Source organism: Cygnus atratus, chromosome 20 (genome assembly GCF_013377495.2).
Source record: "Cygnus atratus isolate AKBS03 ecotype Queensland, Australia chromosome 20, CAtr_DNAZoo_HiC_assembly, whole genome shotgun sequence".
NCBI lineage: Eukaryota > Metazoa > Chordata > Aves > Anseriformes > Anatidae > Cygnus > Cygnus atratus.
Window position 1 is genome coordinate 10965779 of NC_066381.1, and position 26300 is coordinate 10992078.

A 26300-nucleotide genomic window follows, 5' to 3' on the forward strand; every position below is an offset into this window, starting at 1 on the left:
TTATAGAGGAAGGGGGAGGGCTTTCATTTTTAGTGTGCACTGGGTGTGAAACTTTTGGTATTTGAGCAGAGGACTGTGCCTGGGGCTGCATTAGGCTCATATGCCTCCCTGGGATGAAATCTCTGAAGAAAATTGTGTTATGTACAGGCAACCGCTCAATTGTGCAGTGTTGTCCTCCCACTCCCACCTGTAGCCGGGGAGGCCTCAGCTGTGCCTTTGCAGCTCTTGGTTGCTGGGACTGTGGAAAAAGAAAGGAGGGGAGAGAAGAGAGGTGGTACGTGGCCTCCAAGTGACCCAGAAATGATGCTGCCTGCATCATCTGACAAAGCAGAAATAACATACTGTAGTGTTTGGGCGGTGGGTATTGTGTCAGCCTCGGGCGTGACTGAAGGTTCAAAGGAAAATCCATCCATCTGGTGTTTCATCTCTCCCTATTCCTCTACCTCTCTGTGCTTTTATTTACTCATTTCTCTTAGGCTTTTTTTTTTTCCTGAGTGTACCTTGTGCATACGCTTTTCTGCTGGCTTGCACTGGGTCCTGTTTTGCTGGGTTTGTTTAGCAATGCATTGAGAAACTACTTCCTTTTCTTTTATAAGCAAAACCAAAAGTCCTTAAGCCAGCCCAGACACCCGGGTTCTGCAGCAGCAGGAGGCGGTCCGATGTTCCTGCTCTGTAAATGCTGCAAGTAAGGCTGGCATGGAGACTGCAAGCACAGATCCTCAGCTGATGTAAATTACCACAGCTTCCTCGCTGCAGCATGGTGTGACTATAGAGCTGCAGTCACTCAGCGCTTACTCCTGTCCTTGCCATCATTCCTATTCCCTCTGCTTTTTGGAAGCCCCACAGCAGTTACTGCTGCCATGCTCTAGCGGTTAGGGCAGAGGACTGAAAGATGGGTCTTTCATGGCCTGTTTCTAAAACTGCTCCTTGACTTTGTGCAAATTGTTTTTAATCAAACTGTCTTTAATCCTTCTTGTGAGTGTATTAATGTTCATAAGTTGGTTTTGGCATTCAAAACAGTAGCACTGTTCTGCAGGCTGTCTTTTTCAAAGGGGGCTGTGCTTGTGGTCCAGCACAGCAGGAACTTATATACCCAGTGCCTCTGATTGCACTTCTGTAATCAGTAAAGATGTGGATAAGAGACAGACACCAAGAAGTAAGTGGTCTGGCTGCTGTGGTAGCAGAGCTAGAGTGAGAACCCGGCCTCTCTTGGACAGGAGTGCTGCTCACCCAGCCACGCTTCCGTGCTTAACGAGTCAGCTGGGTGCAAGGGAATGTGAGTTCCCCTGACTGCAGGTCCGCGTCTGACATGTACATGTGTTCCTTTTCTCAGATATCATCTCAAATAAATAAATGATTCTGCTACCAGTGCTTTTTTTGTAATGTTTTATCTGCGAGCTTGGCCTTCCTCCTATGTGTCTGGTGAAGATACATGACAAAATATTATCCTTTAGTGTATTTGGTTTTATTGTTCTTGAGGGCAAAATCATGTGGGGGAGAAATTGAGTGACCTTGTTTTGTAGGATACAAACAATTCCTGAAATGTTTTTTTTCCATCTTTTCTTCTTATTTTGTTTGTTTTGCTCCTGTGCAGCTCTTGTGCTAGCCTTGAAAAGAGCTGTTTGAAATCCATGCTGGATTTGAAGCAGCTTTGAGGTTTGTAAGATCCTAGGAGTCACCAGCTGAATCCTGCATCGTCTGAGTGCTCCTAAGGAAAGCACAGATGGGAAGGATGGTTTTCTCTGCAGTCGAACAAAATTTTCTATGAACAGGTCTGGATCAGTTTTCACTGCAAAATGAACGTATGTCATGTGAAAAGGCTATAGACTTTACTTCTATAAAGTACATTTTTTACACTCTACTTCACCAGGCAGATGTGGTTAAGCCAGTCAAAAGTAGGCATTGTTTTAGTTCTCCCTATACTAGAAAGGGAACAGTCCATATTCCTATAAAGATATCTTTATACCTATACTCACGACAAGCTACTCCATTGAACACAAAGGGGAAACGAGGACCTCTGAGACTTCAGTTGCTGCTTGGTGATACCATGATCAGATGATGATAAGAACTGAGATAGCCAGGAGGCATTCAAATGAGTCAGCTGCTTGAGGCAAGTTCACCGAAGGTGAACTACTGCTTGGCATCCCCTCTCTGTTACTCTGGCATGCAGGTGTCTCCTTAGCTTTGTTGTGATCGCCTGCCCAAAGCCCAGGGAGGAAGGCCTGCGCTGGGGCCGTTCCGAGGAGGGGAGCATGAGGCAGTGCAGACGGTGGCAGCGGTGTGCCACAAGTGCCAGCCAGATCCCTTCGTCACTGGGCTGCTATTCCGGGCCAGTCAGCAAGGGGTAGGTTTGTAGGGTCAGCCACCTGCACGGGGCTGTGCTGAGCTCTTGTTCAAGTCACAGGTTCTTCCCCAGCTTTCATACCTCAAAATAAGCAGCCTTCATACAACATAGCTTGCTCTATAAAAATGAAGTACTGGTTCTTTCAGTTCCTTGGATCGACTCAGTTGCACCTTTTTTCTCTTTCAGTTCGGGTGACTTTGAAAAAGGTGTCCTGAAGTACACTCACAGCGCAGCTGGTCTCTGGATGATTGTAGAGATCTTTATCAGTTTCTCACATGGTTTCTGAGCAAGGCTTCTGAGACAAATTTGGCAAGTCAGATTCTGACTTTTTTATGTTCTCTTCAGTGCTCAGGTTGCTCAAGATTTTATTTTATTTTTTGGTCTGACTTAGGGTTTGTCTGTGTAATGGCACTGGGGAAAATAGGTAAGAGTCAGGTAAAGGTGTGAAGTGAATCCACTTTCACTGGATGCCTTAAGATGACTCACTTTATTTCCCCCAGCGTCCACACGCAGATAAACCCCGAGATCAGAAATTCTTCTGTTTCAGAAGGTAGAAGTGCAGAACCTCCCTACTGTATGAGACACCGATCCCCAGGTGTGATTCCCTGCTGCAGCAGCTGCTGTCTGCTGCTTCAGAGAGCGCGCCCTTGCTCTCTGGGTCCTGTTCTTGGCAGGAGGTTAACAGAGGAGTTCTTTCCTGGTTAATTCCTGCCTGAAGGAATACAGGTGATTTGCATTTCTCTTAGCCACATGTAAGAGCTGGGTCATCCATTTTCAGCCACCAGCTTGTTAAATTGCAAGGCAGTAAGTGGTTGTAGGCTTGGAAGTATTGGTGGAAGCTCATATTAACTGTCCTTTCAAGTGCTGCCAGACTCTGTGAGATTTCATCTCCTGGGACAGAAGCATGACATGCTTTAGAAAATGTCCTTGATTTGTTGATTAAATAATGTCAGTTGTCTATCTTGAATGTTGCAAAAAAAATCTTCTAAACATTGCATAAGTTTCAAGTCGCCTAGAGAAGTTATAGGCATTGGTGAGGAGAACATGATAGGTATTGTGAAAACACGAAAACATTTTCTCAACAAGCTGTTGATATTCTGAAGGAATCTTGGCTGGTACTTTGGTATAGCAGAGTCCCTAGCAGAGTACCTTTGAGTGTCCCAAGTTTCTTTAATGTGTAATTTTTAGCTCTACAGATGCCATTGCTTTCATGTGCCATGTCTGCAGCAGTACAACTGAAGAACTTGTGTGTGTGTGTGTGTGCGTGCGTCTATGACTATGTGTTTGGTTTTGTTTTTGTTTTGTTCCTATTCCATGACACTTCCAACTATTGACTTGACATCATGAACACAGGCAAACTTGTATCTCAAGAGATCTGACTGTTTATTTTGTATAAATAGATAAAAATTCAAGCTTGGCATATTTTTCCTAAACATCTTGGGCCTGATTCTCACATATGCTGTAAATGGACATTCATTTAAAAATACCAAAAAAAAAAAAAAAAAAAAAAAAAAAACCACCTGTCAGGAGGAGATAAATGTGCATCCAGGACCACACCTTGGAAGAAGCGTAATTCTCATTTCTCATGGCAAATGAGAATGGGGTGTCCTGGCCGTCAGCTGCAGGCTGCTGCCGAGGGCAGGAGGGATCTGATGGAGCACGCCCTGTAACCAGCCACGTACCCCAGCCGCTCGGTGTCCTGTCTCTGCTCTGGTTCTTCCCCACCTCTGTGGGTTAGGGGCAGTTGGAATATCACTGCCTCTGTTGTGGGATTTGCCATTTGTGATGAGTAGGATGTGCTGTTTGGCAAGCAAGCAGTGAATAAGTTACTATTGGCTTTATCTCTTTGTCTAGTTCGTGGTTGGAGACCTGCATGTTGTTTGTGGGTTTTTATGTGCGTCACTGAACCCAGAAGTTTTATTATGTTCTCAGAAAAGGGTTTTGCAACAGCTCAGCTATTAAAGCCAAACCATGTAGTCGAGTTAAAAGTCTGGGCAGGAAATAACAAAATGAAACCCATCCTAGGGGAGAAGCGTGGTGCACGTAGGGTGGGAAGAGAGTGCAAATATACTATTTATAGGAATGGGGGAAAACAATTCTGGACTCACAGAGTAAATGTGAAGGAGTTGTCATGGGAAAACCAGACTTGGCAATCTGAGACACTCAGATCTGTGCTGTCAGACCACTTTTCCATTTTTGAGGATTACGTTTTTGGTTTATCCCAGTGAAGAAGGAAACTTTCAGCACTGAAATCTGTACAGCACAGAGTACCTTCCTGCAGTGTCCTTCTAGTTTATGCTATGGATGAACCTTGTCAAATGAAAATATTTGAAGCCATCTTTTTTAAGCAGTGTTAAACTAATTGAAGATGGTGCCTGCTCCATGGAGTTTATGCAGGCAGAGCCCCATGCAGGATGGAAGAGGAGATGGATTATTTAATTTGCTCCCAGTCACACAGCAGGTCAGTGGCAGAGCTGGGAGGGGAGTCCAACTCCCCGGAGTCAAGGTCCAGTCTCTTACTCTTTAAACGTGATGTTCTGGTGTTACGCTGAAATTGGCAAGGAAAGCTTTTGTGGGGGATGCGAGAAAAGTGACTGTGCCTCAAGAATACGCTTCCTTTAGGCAGCATGCTGTCCTCGTGATGCTGCAGAGATTGCAATAAGATAATGTGGGTTTGTATATTTTTTTGGATAATTTCTTTGACTTAACACCTATTTATAAAACAAAAATCATAAATTAAGTCCATCCTGCCTTCCATCATGGTTTTTGGAATGAATTCCCACACCTCTTCTTACCCCAGTCAGTGCTTGCAGTTCCCTGCTTTATGCTGGGTCATGTGCGACTTTTAAGGGTTTGCATATCACTAGTGCTACATATAACTAAATATGGCGCTCTAGCTTTAGAGACCATGCTGATATCTCATACTTCTTCGAGGAAGACAAATCTTGCCTGATGCAAGGTCCTACACTACAACACCAGATCACAATCAGACTGAGGAGCCAAGCTTCTATTTTTACACATAGGCCTGTTGTGGCTGGCACTGACAGTCCAAAATCCCTGCTCAAGCAACCTTTCTTCTTTCCCTAGGTGCTCAGCAACCTTGAGATTTGGCCAGGAATGGGGAAGGGGTGAGGTGACCTGCGGGAAGAAGCAGTAACATAAAACAGCTCCCTGGGAATTCTACATACTGCGGCTTGCAGACGCGCAGCTGACTTTTTTGCCTTTGGCTGGATTTTGTGGTTGCAGTTTGTATATCAAAGTGCATCTAGTCATTGAACCTTACTTGGAATGGCCTCCAGAAAAGAGAATGCTTGGGTGATTTCTGTCTTCCCTCTCCTCTCCATGACATGTCTATTGCACAGACGGGAAGCTGCGCTCTTTTTTATTTATGTAGGCTGACTTTTGGCACACTGGGGGCTACTGTGTAGTCCTCAAACTTCCTGCAAGTTCCTCTCTGACCCTTATTAGGAGACCTTCCCTCTGTATCCATACCAGTTCTTCTTTGTTCCTGTTGCCTCCGTTCCTACATGGTGCCCTTTGTTAACCTGACTTCTAACCCGTGGGCTGCCAAGATCCCCTCTTCTTCCCGAAGGGCAAGGTGTGCTCCCCTCACTTCTCCTGTCAGGGCTCTGCTTATTCTGCTCCTGTCTTTACCCGCAGCTAAGTCCTCCTTCTCATCCTAATCTCTTCTGCCCCAATACCTTCAGAAGGAAGAAGTTAGGATGCAAACATGGTACGTTTGGAGGCAATAAGAGCAGAACCAAGTATCTTGAGTAGAATGAGACCCTATAGATGAGAATGCCGGTTGGTCTTGTTAACACATGTGCATGTACGCAATATGCACAACCTTATTTTTAATTGCTACAGAGATCTGCAAAGTCACACCATGTCTAATGCGGGCCAGCCGGCTGTAGCCTGTCAGAGTGTGTATGACACAAAGCCAAAGTGTGAGGTGGGGGGAAAAGTACAATGAGCAGCAGACAAAAAATGAAACCAAGCAGCTAGCAGGAAAATACTACAAACCGCGTCTCCAGGCGCACTTCTCACCTGACTGAAGATCGGAGAGCTCACCGGGTAGGTGAAAATACCTATGACAGTGAGAAAGTAGAAGGTCACAACTTAGCCAGGCAAGACATCCTGCGTGCCCCTTGGCTGCACTGAGCTCGCTCTGCAGGAGCAGGGCACGCGCGTTGCGGGGACGTCCGAACTCGGGGCTGTGCTCCCCTGACGGTGCGGCTGTGTAGGAGGGTGCAGCTGGCAGCGAGCCTGAGAGCAGGTACATGCAGACCGAGCAGCAGCAGTGTTTAGAAGTCACATTGGCCCGCTGGCACGTGGCACTATTGAGGGAGCGAGCTAACTTGTCCCTGCTTGGTGTGGCAGTGCCTGGCTGCCCGTAGCCCACCGGCAGCCCCTGTGGGCTGGGCTGCGCTGCTGCGTGGGGACTGACCGGGGAAAGCAGGCAAGGGGTGGAAAAAAGGAAGTGCTATCATCCCCTTTTTAACAAAAAGGGGTACTGAGAAAGATTGAATTGGATTTCCAAGGTAATTTCTGTTTGGTCTTATGCTTCAAAGCCGTGTGAGGAAGTCAGGGTTAAAAGGTTCCCCCTAGTTTTGGCTGGGTGGCCAGGCTAAATGCAGGGTAGTGGCCGTGTCTTCTAGGACACAGCACTTCTTTTGTTGCACAACTGCCTCACCTCAGAGTGGCATTGCTTTGCATTTCTCTGTTTGCTGCATGAAGAGTTTGAATCACTTACTTTTGTTTGTATCAATCCACTTTTTGATAAACCTTGTACTTCATGGCACTGCTGTCTGAATTCAGAAGTGCGATAGTTGCTGGTAGTCGGATTGCTCGTAAAACCCTCAGCTGAGTTTACAGGAAAGCACAAGCTAGAAATCTGTTATTAACAGCTGATTCCAGTGCGAGACCACATGGATCAACCCCATGATTATATGTTTGCAGGACTGGATCACAACAAAGAAGTCAAGAGGGAAAAAAGGAATTTTCGCCTCTCAGTAAAACAAGTATAGGTGGAGAGGGGAAGTGGGCTTAACTCAAGAGCCAAATCCCCTTTCTGAGGTAGTTAATCCTGTTGCCTGGGGTTTTGGCTCCAAGATTTCAGGGATGTGTCCTGTACTTAACTGCTGATCGGGTTCTCAGATCTTCTCACATGCCTGTCATCAGCCTGTGCATCCAGGAGTACCTCCTGCCATGCTGTCGGTATACTGCCAAACTGAGGAGCAGGCCAAAAGCAGCATTCTCCATATGGGGGTCGTTTAGCTGAGATCAAGTGCGATATCCATTTTCCATCTCATTTCTTACACATCCTTTGTCTGGGGAAGGAGGAAATGATCTAATTGTCTTTCCCCTGTGTAACTTTGTGCATGCAAGTCATGTGTAGCATTGTTCAGGTACATAGGCCAAAACATTTTGAGCAGAAACTTAAGAGGAGAGAGATTATAGTGGGCAAAGAATATATTTGTTTTTTTTCCTTTTCATTTGTAGTCTGATCTTGTCTCAAATGTTAAATTTTGTTGACTAAGGATATGTTTTGGTTTATAAATCACGGATCAGCTAACTTGCTTTGAGGCATTGTTTTGTTAGGAAGGTTTTGAAGCTAAAGTCTGCCCCATGGGAATGTGTGACATAGTCAGAAATCTTCTGAGAATATTTTCTTTTGATAAGTAAACATAAAGCACAAATTGTATTCCTTCTCGTTGTTTTATTTTTCTGTGCCTGGCATGACAGTTTCTGTGTAGTACATTAGGCATGAGATTGGTGACAGAAGTTTTGGAATAAAACTTAATTTCTTGTTCTTTTAAGATCATTTAAGAGCCCCACTCACAAAGCAGCATCTCTGTTGACTAGGTACTGTACAAGCATTGCCTATGAAGGTGACAACATATCCCAAGAAACTTAACTGTTTATTTCTGGATCCCAACAGGTGAAACTAATCGACTACATCCACAGACAACGGCAGTGTAAGCTGAGTGTGCCCCTGAACGACAGGACAGCAGAGCTCAACAGCTACCCAAGATTCAATGACTGGTTAGATATTGTCAACGTGAGGAAAGAAGTTGTACAGGTAAGGGGAAGACAACCATCAGCACAGAGCCTTCCTGCCCTTTCACATCTGACAGCTGCCTGCTGGGTTTGAGTTAGTTTACTGAACTTTCAGGCAAGGTGGGAGTGTGTGGGTACCCACGGGGACCTTTGGTGGAAAGGGTGCTTCCATCTCTCCGTGGAGCAGAGATCACCCAGTGGGAATGCTGAAATCCCTTTGTCCTCCTCAGAGTTAGTAGGGATCTTCTCATAACAGCATTTGAAGCAAAGCCTCACATCTACTATTCAGTATGAGACAGAGGTCCTGTGGTATCATCACCTTCTCTCCTGCCTGCTAAATCCAAGAATGACACCATGACTTACTCAATAGCTTTTATATAATAATGATGTACTGCACTATTTTCTATGTCCAGTACTAGCAGAAAGAAGACCTAGAGTACACTGATATACTCAACAAATGAATGAAAATGTCAAGTTGTTAAAGCCTAGAGTTTTATTGTTTCTAAAAGCATATAAGCCACAATTACAAATCAGTGAATAACCAAAGACAGCCAGTAGCACTGCATCCCTCTAAACTCAGACTGACAGAAGAGTTCTGAAACATAGGCTCTCTCAGTGCTCAGACTGAAAAACAAAGTAGGCTGCAAGCCAGTATCCTCAGTAATGGGCAGATGTGAAGCTGTGGTTTGGATTTGATAAGGAGTCTTTACTCAGAAACTATATATATATATGTTTTTTCATTACACAGACACCCCCTCCCATGAGTAAAGTCTGGTTCAAACTGATACCTAAGAACATCGCATTAGTGTAAAAGAATGGAATGACTAACTCTGCTGCGGTGGCCAGCATCAGCTGTTCATGCTCACAGGCCATGGCTGCTTCTGATATTTACAGATTCCTTATCGCTTAATTCTTAACGTGTAGATTTCTGGAAGCCTCTTTACTGCACAGAGTAATCTGACACTTCTGCTGGAATCAGAAATGACAAGTCAGTGCCCCTAGCTGTTGTCTGGACACATTTTTTTTAGAGCCTGAAATCCTGGCTATGTTTAGATGATAACTAGGACTTCCAGTATTGCAGGGAACTGGCATCAGATTGTTCCCTTGGCTTTGCTCTGTGCATGATTTATCCATGATGTTCTGTACTGGGAACAATTCAGTTCAGTGTAACGTTAATGGCAATAGAAGTAGAGCTTGGTCTCCTGGTGGCTAAACAAAGCAGAAAAGGCTTTTTTCCACTTTTTTTTTTGACATTTTTGGCTCTGCAGGCCAGATCACAGCATTCTCACTCAATTTGCTTTGACCCTCACACAAGCAAAGACTTTCTTTACAGGCAGATTCCTGATGAAGTCAGTCTGAATGAGAAATTCAGCAGGTTTCTATGGAAGTTATTCCAGATTGGTCAAGATGTAACTGAACAGGTTCTGGTGAAATAGGATGAGTTCAGGACTGAGCTGTTCTTTTTATTTACTACTATTCATTTTGAACATGATGCTTTATAATGGATATTGCCTTCCAGCCCAGCTAGGGTTTGGATAGCACAGCTGAAGGTGCAGCAGTGACAATGAGAGAACAGAAAAACAGCCTGTTGCTGTGGCCAAACTGCCAGGCTCACAACTGTTGTTGGTTTCTAGGGTTACTGGAATTGCTTGAGCCTAAAAGAATGTCTTTGTAGCTCTTTTTGAAATCTTTTGTGATGCCTGTATAACTGGGGGAAGGGAAGAGATGAAGAGGAGGAGTGGAGCAGGGGGAACGGAGGTGGACAATTCAAGTCTGCCACATCTGATATTTTCAGGAATCACAAAATACCAGATTTCATTTTCACACTGTCAAGACTGCCCTTCCCTATGTGTGGTCACCAAAGAATGTGAGCAAATTTGATTTTGGTCCAAGTCAGGAGAGATCATTTTCCAACAGTTTCTTGTTTTTATTTGTGCTCTCTTAGTACCATCTCCTAAGCAATGACCAAGGTAATGAACTATGTTCCTTCTGTTCCCTGGTCCAAAAATATGGGGTGCATGAAGCATCTACTGAAATTGCTCCATGATTCCAAATGTGGGGCTATTTTGTGGAAGTTCTGCATCCATTTCATGCAGCTGCAGAGAGATTCTGTAGCGTTTAGATTAGCCAAGCAGGAGAACTGCAACACAGTCTTGAAAATGATTTTTGAGAAACGGAAATATCTGGGCTAATAATAATAAAAAAAAGTGCTCCAAAGAGCAATTGGATTTGTAGCTCTGGAAGTGTTCTTTGTTGTTGTTTGTGTGTGTGTCCTGTTACTGCACTGCTTAGAAAACAGCCCTGCAGCCACAGTTGGTGTTGGTGGCGTGGACAATAGCAGCGTGTTTGTCCATGATGATGATGTCCTTCAAAAGTGTTACAGGTATCATGGGATTGTTCCTGCTGTTGCTTAGGTTTCATATAGCATGTGAACCGTATTTCAGCTGAATGACTTGAAAATGGCAGTCGCTGACAGGAGGAGCTTTAATAGGTTAGCCCTTACAAGCTATTAAATAGCTGCCTTAGCCTTATGTACGCTGCCTGCGCCGTGACTGGGGAGCCTTGGAAGAGATGGCTGAGCGGGTCAGACAGCAAATGGGGATACCTGGGTCCCGCACCTGGTGCTGCTGCTGCTCTACGTAGTGTACTGTGGAGTGACTTAACATCTCAAAGATACTGTTAGCTTGTCTGTAAAACTGAAATAATCATACTGGGTTTCCTTCTTAATGCTTCCAAAAAGCCCTATGGGGGGAGGAAAACCTCACATGAGTTGTAATAACCTTTTCATGTTAGGCATGTAGTCCTCTCTTCTCTGAGAATTTAGTCTCTGAAACTGACTGGAGAAGTTGCCAGCACCCATAGAGTCTTGTACAACGTGTCCCCTCGGTGATCCTCAGAGGCCTCCAGCTGCAGCAAGGCCCTGCCATGGCCACCTTGGCTCGAGACGCACAGCACGGGAGGTGTGCGCAGGTGAAGGGCTTTCCTGTGGCCCACTGCTTGTCAAGGCCAAATCAGGAGAGAGGCCTGAGTTCATGGTTGTTGTTTGTTTGTTTGTTTTTGGCTTTTTGAAACAGTTTTGACTCCCTTTGCACTTCTACTGTTGCTGGAGACATTGCGAGATTGTGCTAATCTGTGACATAACACCTTTGGAAAACAGCCTAATTGCAAGCAGTTTTTTAGCTCAACAGCTAGAGAAACAATGCTCTTGTTCTCCCTCCCTCTTTTCCCTCCCCTTTCTCTCCCCCCCCGGCCCTCTCCCAAATAAAGCTGCCGCGCAGGGAAGCACAGAAGCTCCCAGGCTCTCCGTCAGAAATAGAGCACCGCCTCTAATTTAGAATATCTGCTGACTCCTCTCGTCCAGACTGAACCTATTTTTGCCCAGTCACTTGCTGTAGACATTGTGAAGCGTGAAAGCTCTTGCTGTTAAAATTGCTGTCTTCTTGTTGGGCTCCTTTCTTTCTTTGAAAACCTATATTTAAAACGATAATAATGACTGCTTGTAAAATCCTTTAGTTCTGGAAGGGATTATAGTAATAACAATGCACTGTTTATGGCACTGGGCGACAGCTAAAACTCCCGTGAACATGGACAACAGTCAGCGAGTCACGCTGCGCCGAGTGAAAGGGCTGTTCTGTGTGGACCTAGCAAACTTGGAGGTAGGTGGTGAATACAAGCTTCGACTTTGTGATCCTGTTTGCTCTCTGTGAATACACGATTTGGAGGGGTAAGGAAAATTTGAGCCCCCACCCCAACTCATGCTATTTCTGTTTCTTTGTTAGTGTGCCTCTAATCAGTTGCCAGACAGATTTTTATCATAGGAAACAGTGGCTAGTGTGGAGCAGACTCTGCTGTGGAGTTGGCCTAATATTGTTCTGTAATTTTCTTTTTAAGTATTTTTCTAGGAAATGCTGGAATCCTTGGCTTTGGCTAGAAATTCTGGAGGTGGATTAGCACTATGTGTGTGTAAATTACTACCAAAAACGGCACATGGCTAAATATTGTGGATTGAAACCGGGGAAAGAGATGTTTGAGCTGAAAATAGAAAATGTGGAACAAGGAAACATATGGAGAGGTATACTTAAGCTATGTAGTTGTCCTCAGTGGGTGAAAGTTGCTCTGTAAGTGTACCTAGGAAAATACACCGTTCTGGATTGTCATGCTCCCCTTGAGAACTGGAGTCAGGAATTGAGAAGGAGGTGGAAGGAGAAGAAAATGTGAACAGAGCACTGTCCCCACTCAGGCTGCAGTCTCTTGCAGAGTTACTTACTGGTTTCTGGGCTTGGGATGTATCTACCAAAAATACATTTAAAAAAAAAAAATTTTAATCTCCACTGGCTTATTTTCTTCAGTGCAGAAAAAAATCTTCTCTACCCATGTTCTTTCCAGAAACTTCAGTCTTCTATTTGTCCCCACAGATAATTTGCCATCGTCCTAAAAAAGCAATTTAGGAACATAGTCATCTCCTTATCATCTTCTGGAACGTGTCCGAACCAGCCCTGCTCGCCATGTCGCAGAGGTTCCAGTCAATCAAGTTCGGAAAGCTGTTTTTAGTGTAGATAACTGTCGTGCACAGGGAGGGGCAAATCCTGGCCTCGTGATTGCTGGCTGCGAGCAGAGCTCTGCCACCACGGCGGCCGTGTGGGAGCCGACGGAACAATGCGCTCTTGTCGGGTTCTGGCTTACAGCCGTTCTGCTGGGGAAAGTATCTGACTCCCAGTGTGTAGGGGGTTTTGTAATAACTCCTGTTAGCATGTGAAACTTGCCTTGCTCCACATTTACTGTTTCTGCAAAAGACCCACTTCCTTGTAATTAAGTAGAGATGCCGGTAGATCATGGCAAATGGTTTGGCTTGGTTGGAGTGTGATCTAGCTTGTAGCAGATTATGCCGATCACTTGCTACAGGAAAAGTGTGGTATTTGTGTGTGCGTGCACCATTACTCTGGTTGGGGGGGGTACAAGAGGAAGATCTGCCTAAGTCCAGCAAGTTTCCACAGATGCATCCTCTTGTCTCCTGTAAGGATACCAGCGTGAGCAGACTGTGAGGACTTTCGCCATTTGCTGGGGATTTCCATGGCTCTGACAGCAGAGGCTCTGATCAGACTGCTAGATGGCAGAGATCTTGAAGGTGCTAACTGGATGTATGCAAGTTAACTCTGTCCTGCAGGCTTCCTACACCTAAAACTCCATCACCGTGTTCAGCTGAGGGCCCGTCCCCAGTATGAGCAGATAGTCTGTGCTACTGCCGGGCTCTCTTGCCCTGCCGTGGGAGCCAGGCTCCCTGTGCAGACCTGTTCACTGTGCACCGTGTATCGCACGAGGTCAGAGTGAGGCTTACACTGCAGCCGCTACATCTGCCTTCCCCCAGAAAAGCAGCAGCTACCCTGTGTCAAAGAGCACCCCACCTCTTGTGTGAGCTGAAACAGTGATGATGTTATGCAAAACTGTAGCCTGTGTATACTCAAAACTTAATGCAAGCTAGAAATTTAATGTGAGAGGCTTTCCAGAATGCCTATAAAATCTCCAGAGAGCTAATAATAGAACAATTTTTCAGTACCTACTTCACCGGACACCGGAAAAACAGAGCAAGATGTTCTTAAGAGCATCCTTACACGCTTTGCTTAGAGCTATCAGTGGGAATTTAAGCACCTTACGTAATGGGCTTTCCCTCCTAGCATCTGCTGCTTTAGGGGAGGATGACTGGTGAGGGAATGTATTGGTTTAAGAGGAGGCACTTCAGGCCTCGTCAGCTGTCTGGCTTTATAGGAAGAGCCATGTCTACTAGGTTGAGGGGCAGGTCAGACTGATTTTTCCAAGTGGTAGCAGCAGCATTAGCTCTGTAGGCTTATCTGCAGGGAAGAAAGAGTCTTTACCAAAAATACCTCATCCACTGTGTTAGATATCAGCTTTTTTGCCATGTTTCAAGGATTTAAGTTGGACAGTAGACAAGATTAAAGACCTCCTTACGCTATCTTGAACTCTTCACCCTTGCTAATTCAGAATAGGTTGGGTGGCCTCTTGGACACTGGTTTGCTTTTCTCCCTTTTAAACATGCACACTGTGAATTGCACAGTCTGTGTGTCTGACAAGCAGGCAGGCTTTGTAGAAAAGTCCTCTCACCTGCTGTAGAGAGGGCTGATTTCCTGGTTTGGGCTGAGCGGTGTGTGGTGAGTAAGGCTTCAGGTTTTGCTGTTGCCGCTTCTAGGTGCGGAAAGATTGAAAGCAGGTTCTGTCTCCTGCCTTTTTCTTTTTTTTTTTCTCTCAATTTGGCCCTATTAGAGTAGCATGTGAATGTCTTGCAGCTTGACATGTCATTCTGTAGTTGAGGCAATTGTGCCCAGGGAGATGGTACCTCTGTCGGCCCTAATGCAAGTCTGTAAGCTGCATGTTTTTTTGTTTTTTTTTAAAGATGCATTTTTTTAAAGCTGCAGCACCCATGAAGAGGCAGGTAGAGACCCACATTTCTCTGTTGGACACACATTGGTCCTCAGTGCTGCAGATGGGCAGCGACAGCTTTCCAGGTGCCCAGAATTGCCTTGCACCAAGGGGGCTGGAGCCCGCCTCCTCCCTCCCAGCTCACCCGCTCAGCCAGAGCACTGGCACCGATCGGCTCTGTTGTAAGATCCGTCTTGAACCAGTGACCCTCATCATTTTCACAGAGGCTGAGGGGGCTAACACAGAGATAAATTATATAAGGCCAATCTTGCAGGGCTCAGGTTGACCAGTTTTATATTAAACCACCATATGTGTGCAGCACATGAGTGGCTCTTTAATGAAAGCCTCTTACTTCCCCTCCCTCCCCCTCTTCAAAAGCTTATTTCTTTTGTCGCGTGTCATGGGGACTGGCAGCAGGTTCAGAAAGTCTGAGCTCCCAGCTCAAGGTCATTGGGATTGTTTAACTATAATCTCCTTTTCTGTACTTATACTTTCCTACAACTTGCTGGTCTGTTTTTCCAAAATTAAACTATCAAGCAAAAGAGTAAATTGGGCTTTACATGCTGGCCCAGGACAGGGACAAGTCCGCAGCAGGCTGGGCTGTTTGCCGGGGTATGTGTCTGTGTGAAACTGCCTGGGACGGAGAGCAACGTGGGCAGCGCGGAGCCAGGGCTGCTGGTGACTGCTCGCGGCCACGCGTTGGGCTGCAGGGCACAGACCTGCTGAGGAAGTGAAACCAGGCAGCTCGGGGTGATCGAGTTCAAGCCCTCCCTAGTGGTTGTGTACTGCAGATGAGTAAGGGAAAGGAAAAAAATGCCCCGACACTTCAGAGAAGATCAATAGTTTGGATTGTTTTGTTTTTCGAAAATTGATCTTAATTTTTTTCTGTACAACTAGGAAGGCTTGAAAACTAAAGTGAAAACTGGAGATTCCTTGTTGCAGGGGGTTGATCTTTAAAAAAGAAAAGCACTAAACACTGTCAGACTTGCAAGAACGGGCAATCCTGAAGTTTAATCATGAAGCTGCAGTGGGACAAAAATGTCAAGTTCTCTGTGCCAGTAAATGTCGGTTGTGCTCCTCTGGGAAGGAGAGAAGGGCCTGTGAGGCTCTGAACGACGCTGTACAGGACCACGGCCACTCCATGAATATGGCAGCCACCCCTCCCCACCACCCTCCCGCATCTGCAGTGCTTGTGACAACAATTCTGTGCTTGTGAGTTGTCCCTTGGGCGTGAGTGCTGTGCTTGGAAAGCCAGGAGCTAAGCCGAGATGCCATTCCACATACCTCTTACAGCAGGGAATGGGAATTCCCCAGTTAAGCTTTGTCGATACTTGCACAACCAGGAGAGCTAATTTGGGGTAAGTAAAAATAGTCAGCTCCTCCTCATTGATACAACTTGAAGTTCACTTTCAATATGTACTCAGTTTTTTCAGTATAAAGGCCTAATGGGCCATTCCTTACTCTGTTGAGGACTAACTGCATGGGTGTAAGGCTCTTGTCACAGGTGCTGTAGCACAGGTCCTAGGTAACTGCTGTACTTTGCCCTTCTTGGGAAAGGAGAGCAGACAAAACCTGACTGCATCACGGCTACTTGAGTGGACACAGGCTTGCAGAACAAACTGACTTCCTTCTTTCTTCTACCCTCCATGTATTTAAAGCATATATAGAGATAACGTTGGGATTTGCTTTCCTGTGATTTCTAAACTGGGCAGAGAGAACCCTTTTCAGTATCTGATGCCACACCTGCTTTTACAAAGCGTTGAGGCTCACCTGTCATTTGTGCCAGTCCAAACACCACTAGCTGCTGAGCCTCGATACCCTGTGCCAGCCGTTAACCCGAGCGTTAGCGCTGCAGGTCAGCGGTGCTCGGCGGTGCTGGGGCCTGCCACAGAGCGGTGCTGAGGAAGTCGGATCCCCAGGGGGCATCCAGCCCACCTGGCCCTGCTCGCGTCTGCTCATGCTGGCTGTTGAAGCCTGGGCTAGGGACCGGGCTATGAAGGAAGTGCTCTGCTTTCCTGGGGAAATCGTAGTCTCTTTCACTTTACTGATTGACTTGCTAATAGCTCTAATAAGTTACTGGTTACTTTTTGTACCGTGCAAAGGATGGGGAAGTGAGGTGATGCTGGGTAACGTGACTTGGTAGTTTATACTGGGATCTGGCATGACATGGTTACTTAGAACAGTGGCTGGGTAATCTAGGTTGTTTTCTTAGCAGGGAGTGGTGGCAGTGAGGAAATGTTTCAAGATAATACAGGAATGGCATTGCTGTAGTCCCGTGTAAAAGACTGTGTAAAAGCATGACGGGGCTAAATCTTTTCTTGTAAGAGACACTGGCTTTCTCTTACGCTTGGTGGAAGCATTAGCTTCTTTGCTTTAGAGCTTGGGGTATCCATGGTGGTGTAGAAAGCTTTCTCCCCACTGTGCTCGTGCCATGGCTGTCTGCCCCCGTAACTCTCCCTTTCAGAGCGGCGTGTGGCTGATGCCCTGCATTGCAGAACTGGCCTTGTGATGCAGCTGAACAAAGATGCTTCTGTGGACTGCTCCTCTGCATGCAGGGGGCTGGAATTCAGAGGGTGCTGGGGAAGTAACTAAGAGTCAGACTTCGTTTAATGCTGTTGTCATTAGCCCAGTTCGGATGGGGCATTTTGGGAACAAACCTGCGCTGGCTTCCTGCTGGAATATTTGAGTTGTGGATTTTAGGGCAATTAGTTCAAACCTAAGATGTTTAACATTAAGATGCCTAAAGTAGGGCAGGTAATCTTTATCTCTTAGTCACTTTAGAATGTGGTGTGATTAGCTAAGTGCTCTCAGTACAACAATTTGAGCATTTCAGAATGTTTGAGACCAGTTACCTGTATTAAAGCAATGGAAGCAGTTCTGATTCATCGCTTAATTTTAGGAACCAGACTAACTTCTATCTTTAGCTTGGATTAAGAAAGATGTGATCTTGAAAGGACATTCAAATTTGATTTGTAGTTTTTTAGGGTTTGAAGGGTTGGTGGGTGGGTTAAGTATCTAGAGGATTTCAAGGTTTTTGTTGTCAAACAGATACACTTAAGTTTCCTGTTTAAATAAAAATTGAAATGTTGTTATGTATCATGATTCCAGGAGTTGAAATGAAACTCTTAGGAAAGAGGCCAAATATTGTGAAATTTGTGATCTCATTGTGAGATCACAGTGAGGTTTGTTTAGGCAAAACGTTCAGGGAAATTCCTGGGTATCTGCACTGAGTATCCTGGTTTTGTTTGTTAACCGCAATTGCTGCAGACTTACAGTGGAAACATTTGATGGAGGAGAGAGGCAATACAGCTCAGTTTTGTAAGGAAACGTCAGATGATTTCATGCTTTCCAGTACCCTGTATCTTTTGTGTCTGCCTAATTTAAACCTTGTTATTTTGGGGGCGTTAGCATATTAAGGGGTACAATGAGCTCTGCACAAATATCATTCTAAGCAAGGTATTGGTAAGGCTGGTCCTCTAGTGAAGGAAAAATTTCTCAAGGAAGAGGTCACTATCTCTTTGTCAGAACGTTATTTTTGTTAATGAAAAAAAGCCATTTTCCACACTGTTTGTACTTTTCATTTCCTCACCAAAAAGCCAAATAACTTTATCTGAAAAGTTTTCAGGTTTTTGCTTGCTTTGTTTTTGATGAAAAAGATAAACTTCAGTTGGTAGCTTTTCAAAAATACTGAGTGAAAACTTTCCACAAGGGGAGGAAAGAATATTTCAATCAGCTGTAATCCTAACTTCAATACTGGAGACGGACAACATCCTAATGATGCAGAGCACACTCAGGCACACGCCTGGTCTCTTATGGTGTAGAGAGAAGAGAGAGCAGCTTTAGAGCGCTGCTGCTGCATGATCATTATTGACCCAGAGGTCCTTAAGAGAAATGCACTACGAAATGAGTAAATCATGAGCCAGACCTGGTAGTAAGACAGTGGCACTACTTTTCATCAGAAAAACAAATGACGGTCTTATTTATATATGTATATTAAAAAACGTGCATTGATTTTTTTTATTTTTTTCCCCCCCGCAGAGAATACCGGAGGAACTAACCTTAGATGCCTTACTCGAAATGAATGAGTCGAAGGTGAAAGAAACAATGAAGAGATGTGGCGCCAGAGATGAAGAGTGCTCCAGACTCAATGGGGCACTGAGCTGCTTAAGGAAGGTGACTGAATCAGGTATAGACTGCCTTTTTTGTTCTGTGGAATTAGTTTCTCAGCAACCCAGATCACATCCTGCTTCCTTTTATGTAAGACAATCTGCAGAAACCTTTGGGTCTTTGGGTATATGCTGTAACCAGTGTCAGGTTGTGGTTCTTGGATGAAATTGCAGTGATCAAACACATCTAGAGCTATGGAACGGATTTGTTTTTGACATCATGTTCAGCTATGGAAATAAAGGTATGCGGAAATACCCTCTCCGACTCAACAGAAACTATGATTATTCCCTCTGTGTTCAGAGTTGAGTTTGATGCTCCGGTTGTCCTCCATCATTCAGTATCCTTGACCTAATGATTGCAAACAGATTTCCTTTAGGTAATCCCCCTCCCCAGATACTGCCAGCTCGGAGAGAAGGTGCAATTCTCTTTAGTGTGATGTAGCTCAGAACCCTGAGTATTTTTCAGCTCAATGCTTTGCAAGAGCAGAACATTCCTCTGACAGCCCTTTATCACCGCATAGCTTGTAGTCTGCCAGTTGATTCACTTCTCTTTAAAACCCTTCCTTCCTGCTATTTTTCTGCTGGAGTTGATAGAATCATTAGCCAAATACCAGTAGCAGATGTAAGAGCTAGAAAGAACCTTGATTTACATTGAAATTATGTATAGAATGGTACTGTGTAATTAGGAATGTGTGTGTTCAGTGTGCAAGTTGATCTGAGCAAGTTATTTAAGAACAGACAAACACAAGACTCCCAGATTGCTGTTTCACCGTCTTCCCCGTCACCTGCCCCAGGCTACTTTGAAAGCACTGTGAATTTGGTTGGTATGAGAGTGTTTCTCACAGCATACTGGTACCAGTGTGCATCAGATCTTTCTTTGTAACAGTTATCACTCTGTCACTGAAAGGTGTTGTTTCCTGTTGGTATTATGACAGTTCATACCATTCGCAAATCATAAAGATTAGTTAATGGAAAAGCCAACAAACAGCTCAGTTCCATATTTCCTTTTTTCTAATCTTTCTTATCCTGCACTGTCAAATATTTCCCATCCATACTGTGACAAAAACAGCCATTGTTCAGAAGGCATGACATCCACTCATACAGAAATGGCATCTAGCCCAAATTTTAGTATACTTGTATTAATGTTCCTCTCTTTTCATTAAAAAAAAAAAGTGTTTTGAGAGAGAGGATTTTTTTTTTTTAATCCCAGGTATATGATCTTTTTTTCAAACACCGAGCGGTCAATAGGACATCAGGGCTTGAAGTTTTGACTTCTTGCCTTGATTTAAGATATTAAAGACATACATAAATTAAGCCAGAGTTATCCTGCTGAGTTCTGCCCCTGAAATTATCCCAATAATCTATGCCTTCATGCTTTGCCGCCTGCAGGCCTCTGTGCTTGTTTTTGCCATTTATACCTAGAATTGGTCTGCGAGCTGTACTGGACTATTCTGAATTACAGTGACAAGCACTGCAGAAGGCAGGGCTGAGCTCCACCAGCAATCCAGCAGGTTGCGATGGTTCCTTTTGTCCATCTGTCTGTCCCTGGTAAAGCTCTAACTAATAGTCAGGACAAACACACCAATTCTGTGCTGAGTGCTGCTGCTGCCTGTAACTGAACAGCAGTGCCTCGGTATTCCAGCTGTCAGGTAAGTTCTGCCAATGGTTACACACCAGAGAGAGAGTTGGCCAAATGAGTATTAGGAACATCTCAATACCCTTTTTTCAATCTAACAGCTTTTCTCAGTTCCAGTGTTATTTGGCAGTTCTGTTATCTAACAGAAAATGGTTTCCTCTCTTTACCAGAAGCCAATCTGAAAGATGTCAGGGTGCTAGGTTGGGTGTACAGATTTGTGTAAGCAGGTTGGTACCAAATCCAAATAGGTTTGTAGTGGGATGCGGGTGTCTGTTTCATGCAGGTATGTATATCCCACATTCTTCAGTGGTGCCCCGATCTGTTAAAACTCAGCCCATCTTACAACATAAGACCTCCTTTAAGCTTTGAGATACAGTTAGGAAACAGCCGCTCGTAGTTTAAAGTCACTGTATACATTTACCAGCTTTTTTATTTTTATTCCAAATCTAACATTGCTGTGGTTGCTGGACAGGTGGGGAGTTAAAAGACGATGTGCTGATGAATCTTCCTGAGGCACGGCGAGAGAACAGCGCTACAAACATGACCGAGTCCCCTGGCTCCTCTGCACCTGCACGGACTCACGCTGCACTGAACCTTCCCAAGGGCAATAGCCAGCAGGCACGGTCTGTGTCAGTGTCTACAATCACGTCTTCAGATTCTCTCTCCTCCAGTCACGGACCTTCAATCTATGCAGATAACCTCCTGGACCCTTTTGCCTTCCCTGCACACAGTGGAAGGTTAACACCAAGGACTCCTCATAGCATCACCATCACTCCCCCAACCACGCCTCAAGCGAAGAGGCGACATAAGTTGAAGCCACCACGGACTCCTCCTCCTCCTTGCCGGAAGGTTTTTCAACTGCTACCTAACTTTCCAGCCCTCACAAGGAGCAAGTCCCACGAATCACAGTTGGGAAACAGGATAGATGATGTTCCCCCAATAAAGTAAGTGTGATACTTCCTTCCCCACAGGCATTGCTGGGCTGTATTCATCCCAAAGGGCATTCAGTGCTGCAGGTGTGATGCTGTGTAAAAGATCTGGTGTCCAGTTACCTGACTGCGGTTTCACTGTGGTCTTACAATCTGTATCAGTGGGATATTCTAAGATAACCACAAAACCATCTTAACTGTACTTTATTTGAAATTTCACCTGCTGGGGAGGTTGGGATGACTGCTGCTATTAAAGGGCCCTGCCAAATTTTCTCAGATATCTAATAGCTAATTCCACATCCTGTCATTCTTTTTTGACCTTAAATGTTCCTCACAGTTCAGGTGGCTAGTGTCCTTTTATGTTTTATCTTAAGATGTGTTTTAGCTGCTAGTGTGAGCTTTAAAACATCTGTCTATATGACAACTATACCTCCACAAAAAGACAAATGGTCTTAGGCTATATATTTATTTTTTTTGGACTGATCCAGGCTCTGAGATGCACTTTGTTGGGGGGCAGGTGGGATGAAAGGTATTTATCTAATTTAATTTAACTAATAGTTGAAACCAGGAAACAAATGTGTCTTCCAGAGACTCTGGCTATCTCTAAACATTGCAGAAACTTAGATCAGCATCCAAATTCTCCAGCTGGCAGTGGACCACTATGACTTAAATAACACTGACCTCCTGGAAGAGTTCAGAGAGTCTGTCCTACTCAGGACCTCCTTGCCAAAAATCCACTTTTAGATAGGGGAAACTAGCCTAGCTCAGAATGGAGCTGAGATTTGGAATGGAGCTGAGGGTGGACAGCAAAGTGTGTTCTTTTGATGCTGCAGTACTGGACTGCCGGCTGACTGACACGAAGGAATTCATTGTAAATGTGGGGCCTAGTAAGCAGTACAGTACTCTTTCACATTTTGAGTGCATATGAAGTATACACTAAAATGTACAGATTGCCAGGCCTCTAAACGTAGCAAGTAAGTGGTTTCCATTTAAGAATGGGTGAAGTGTGACCTTGAACTGAAAAGACCTGTGGCCAACACACTGCTTTGTATTGAAAGTCAGTTGTATGAACCTGTTTCTGCTGTGATACAGGTCCTATTGGTAAGAGTGATAGGAGGTGCAAAATATGGCGCTTTCTTGATTTAGACCCTGCCATGTGGAGCCTTCCAGCTGTCTGAGTTGTACAGTCCCATTCACACGTCACATCTGCAAGCCAAAATTCAGGTGCACTCTTGTATGCTCCACTCCTGGGCTGGAGCTGGGGCTCTGCCTAGCAAAGCGTAGTATTTGTAGGCAGGCAAATACTGGCTATGGAGTGACTTCAAGAAAAGGTGCAAAACCAGAGTTGTTTGTAAATCCAATGTCAAAGGCTGCAGGAAAGTGTTTCTGCTCTAGCAAAGTGTGTATCCTGTCATGTGAATATAGATGTCTTAAAAAAAACAAATTTCTTTTCTGTTCTCTAGGTTCGGTAAGAGATTTTTACAGGGTTGTCTTCATTTCATTGACTGGGAGAGAAGAACCTGTCCTTGCCAACTACCTGCAGTATGATCATCTCTGTGCAGCCTTTGGAGGTCCTCACGAGGGCCTTGTATCCCAGAGTTTGTTAACTTTAACAGGAGCTTGGCCAGCTGAAGAACTGCAGGATGCTTACAGGGTCTTTGTATCTGGTACTTCTTCAGATAACAAAAGCAAGGAAAGGGAATGCTGATGTTTAGAGGGTTAAAGCGAGGGGTTTGTGTGTAATTGCTTGTCTGTGACCTCAGAACAGATAGTGGTGTCCCTTGGTACTAGAAATAACTTCATATCTAACCATTTGTCTTTGGATAGTGTCTTTGGATATTCACTGCCAAGTATCTCTGTATTGAAATTAGACACTTGTGTGCAACTTTTTGAGAAACGCTCCAATGCGTTCCTAAATGTAGAACACTTCCTCTGATGTTGATGAGTCTATTAACACATTTAAGGGTCTACAGGACTAGGACTTGTGCTTTTATCCAGTAATGTATCAATGCCATTTGGTGTTTTATCTCTCCTGATGAGACTGCATGCATCTCATTTGCTGATTTTCTGATCCTGTTGGGACTGCATGCATTTATCTAATGGCCTTTAAAACAAAAATCCCAGGAATTACTTCTAGAAATGAAAAAGCATAAAGAGAAAAAATCTAAAATGAAGATGTAAGCAGAAGTCTGAGCATTTCTCTGTGGAGACTGATGGAATTTATGCAATAAATAAAAAAGGCATAAGAAACAATTCAAACAAATTAAGACTTTGCTGCTTCTGTGCATGTAGTCATATTGTCTGTTTTAAAAATTATGCTGTAGGCTCTTTTAAGTCCCATTAAATTCCAAACTTTGTTACATTCCTTTTAAGTAATGGTTTAGACATCTTAACTGATATGATGATTAATGCACGATTAATTAATTGTAGTTTGGATGTTCACGCTAGCTCAGCAATATTCCTTGGAAAAACAGCTAGTGATTCCAGCCTTTTCTTAAGATGCAGAAGACCACAGATGCCTTAAAAAGTTCACTGGAGTGATGATAAAAGAGAATTTGGTGCCATCTAGGGCCAAAGAGAGAAAGTGTCTTTTTGTAAGCCTTGAGAGTGTCCAGTCTTGAAGCTGTGTTGCTGCCTACAGATTGAGTTTTCTCCAGATTTGTAACATGGCTATAGATTTAATCCAGGAAATATGCCAGAGTCTTAATATTTGAGAGGTCTTAAGAAACTTTGTGGTATAACCACTGGAGCACTGGACTGGGATTTTGGAGTCTAGGTCTCCTTTTCTGCATTTATTGGCTAGCTAAGTGATCCAACCTAGATCATTTTATTCTTCTGGGTCACACTGGCTCTGCCTATGAAATGGTGATGATAATTTTCAGTGTAAAAGAATACTCTGACACCGCATGAAAAGCGGGTGATAGTATTTGTGGTAAACCAATTGAAAGTACGCTATTGTCCACTTTGTTTTGAGAATGGCCTAGACCTAATCAGATGGACTTCTGTAATCCCTAAATATAAAACATAATGATTTAACAAAAGGAAGGAAGAATTATGATTCCACCACCAAATCTTACCTTAAACTGCCTCCATATGAAACGAAATAAAAGAGTAGTATCTGGTAGTTTTACCACAGTAGGCAAACCAATCTCAGCTGTACTCCTAGTGGAGTCCTGGCTACTAGTTCTTATGTATGAGTGTTTACATCCAGACTTGTAGGCATGCTGGTGACTAATACGTCCCTAAAACATCCTTTTGTTCTCCATCAGAACTCTCCCAAGGATCCCCTCAAACAGTACGAAGAGATTTTGGCTTAGCTGTAACACACAGGTAAGCAACACACGCTGTGGAAGCCACAAAGGGAAGGGGTCAGACCAGGCCAGCTTCCTGTTTAATGTGTTTGTAGAAGGGAGGACTGCTATTAGATGGGCTTGAAGTTGGGTTGGGCACCACATTTCTCAAGTTCAGCCGTTACTCTGTATTTCATATCCATCTGTTTTTAATGTCTCTGATGTGTCCAGCCCCGGAAATCTTTTTTACAAAACCAATTGATTTGCGGTTCCACAGTGACTAATGTACCAGCAGCAGTAGTGTTTGGGGGGGGGGCGGGTCATGTCCAGGGTGATAGGAGTAAGTAAGAGAAATATGTAACACTGCCTTTTCTAAAACACTTCTACCCTTACAAATGAAAGGTAAGCTTATTCTTCCTTCCTGTGTGGAAAGAGCATTTCCTTTTTTCTTCCTAGTAGCTTCCTCCGTTCCCCCTTCCCAAATCCAAAGTGAAACTGGGCCAGCTGGTACTAATGCCAAACAAACCTATCTGTTTGTTTGGTTTTTTGGTAAAGGGAATAATGCTCTCAGAGCCACCACCGCACGCACCATAGGCTGGGTCCCAGTTCTAGGAAGGTGCATTTAACCAGCAGCATGTGACATCCCACTGACCTGAAAGGGGTCAGCACCTGGTGGGCAGTGCGTGCCTGCAGGCTGGACTTACCCATGGGGTGTGCTGGCTGCCCTCTCTGAGCACCTGCTTGTTTCACAAGGCAAAGCTCACAGTTTGAGCTGCTTTTATGGAAAGAGGTGATATTCTATCGCTTGGGTGTCTTTGTATGGGGCTGCAGAACTGCAATCTGCTATGTCTTGCTAAGTTGGGATTTTGAGGACCTTTTGATACATGTGTTCATGTACACCCTGTCTCCATAGTCAGGGACATCCCTGAGCACCTCTCAGCCCTGTTTCAATAATAAAGGGCTAGCAACAGTTCAGCAGAATTGATGCCAGCCTTCTTTCAGTTGCTCTTGATCAGAAAAATTAAGAAGTCTTTTACATAACACTACTTGCCCCTTTCAGAAGATACTAAAGGAGTGTGGCCTGTCCGTAACTACCGACAAACATACATTCCCCTCTTCTCTCTGCTTAGGTTCTCTACAAAGTCTTGGTTATCTCAGATTTGCCAAGTCTGTCAGAAAAGCATGATGTTTGGGGTGAAGTGTAAGTACTGCAGGTAAGCACACAGAGATGATCTCTAACGTAACAAGTATCTCAAGATGTGATGCAGTATTAACTGTGGCATCGCTTTTTGTTTCAGTCAAACTGGCAATAGGATGCTTTGCATGACTTATGCTTAGGTTGGGAGCCTGATGTGGAGGAATCAAATTTAGTTCGCTGCCACAGGATTCGTACCTGATAATGGACAAATCTTGTAGTGGGAACTGGATACCTAAATAATAGCA

At 44.4% G+C, this 26300-nt stretch overlaps 1 protein-coding gene across 2 annotated transcripts in view; it reads left to right on the forward strand.

Moving 5' to 3' along the window:
* The window catches only part of KSR1 (kinase suppressor of ras 1), a 69694-nt gene that overhangs the window by 25665 nt on the left and 17729 nt on the right, over positions 1–26300 (forward strand). For both annotated transcript variants that reach the window (XM_035561109.2, XM_035561108.2), the window contains exons 2-7: positions 8286–8426; positions 18875–19022; positions 21111–21582; positions 23031–23035; positions 24837–24897; positions 25988–26071. In XM_035561109.2, coding sequence (XP_035417002.1) covers positions 8286–8426; positions 18875–19022; positions 21111–21582; positions 23031–23035; positions 24837–24897; positions 25988–26071 — 911 coding nt within the window. The remainder of the gene's footprint in view (positions 1–8285; positions 8427–18874; positions 19023–21110; positions 21583–23030; positions 23036–24836; positions 24898–25987; positions 26072–26300) is intronic.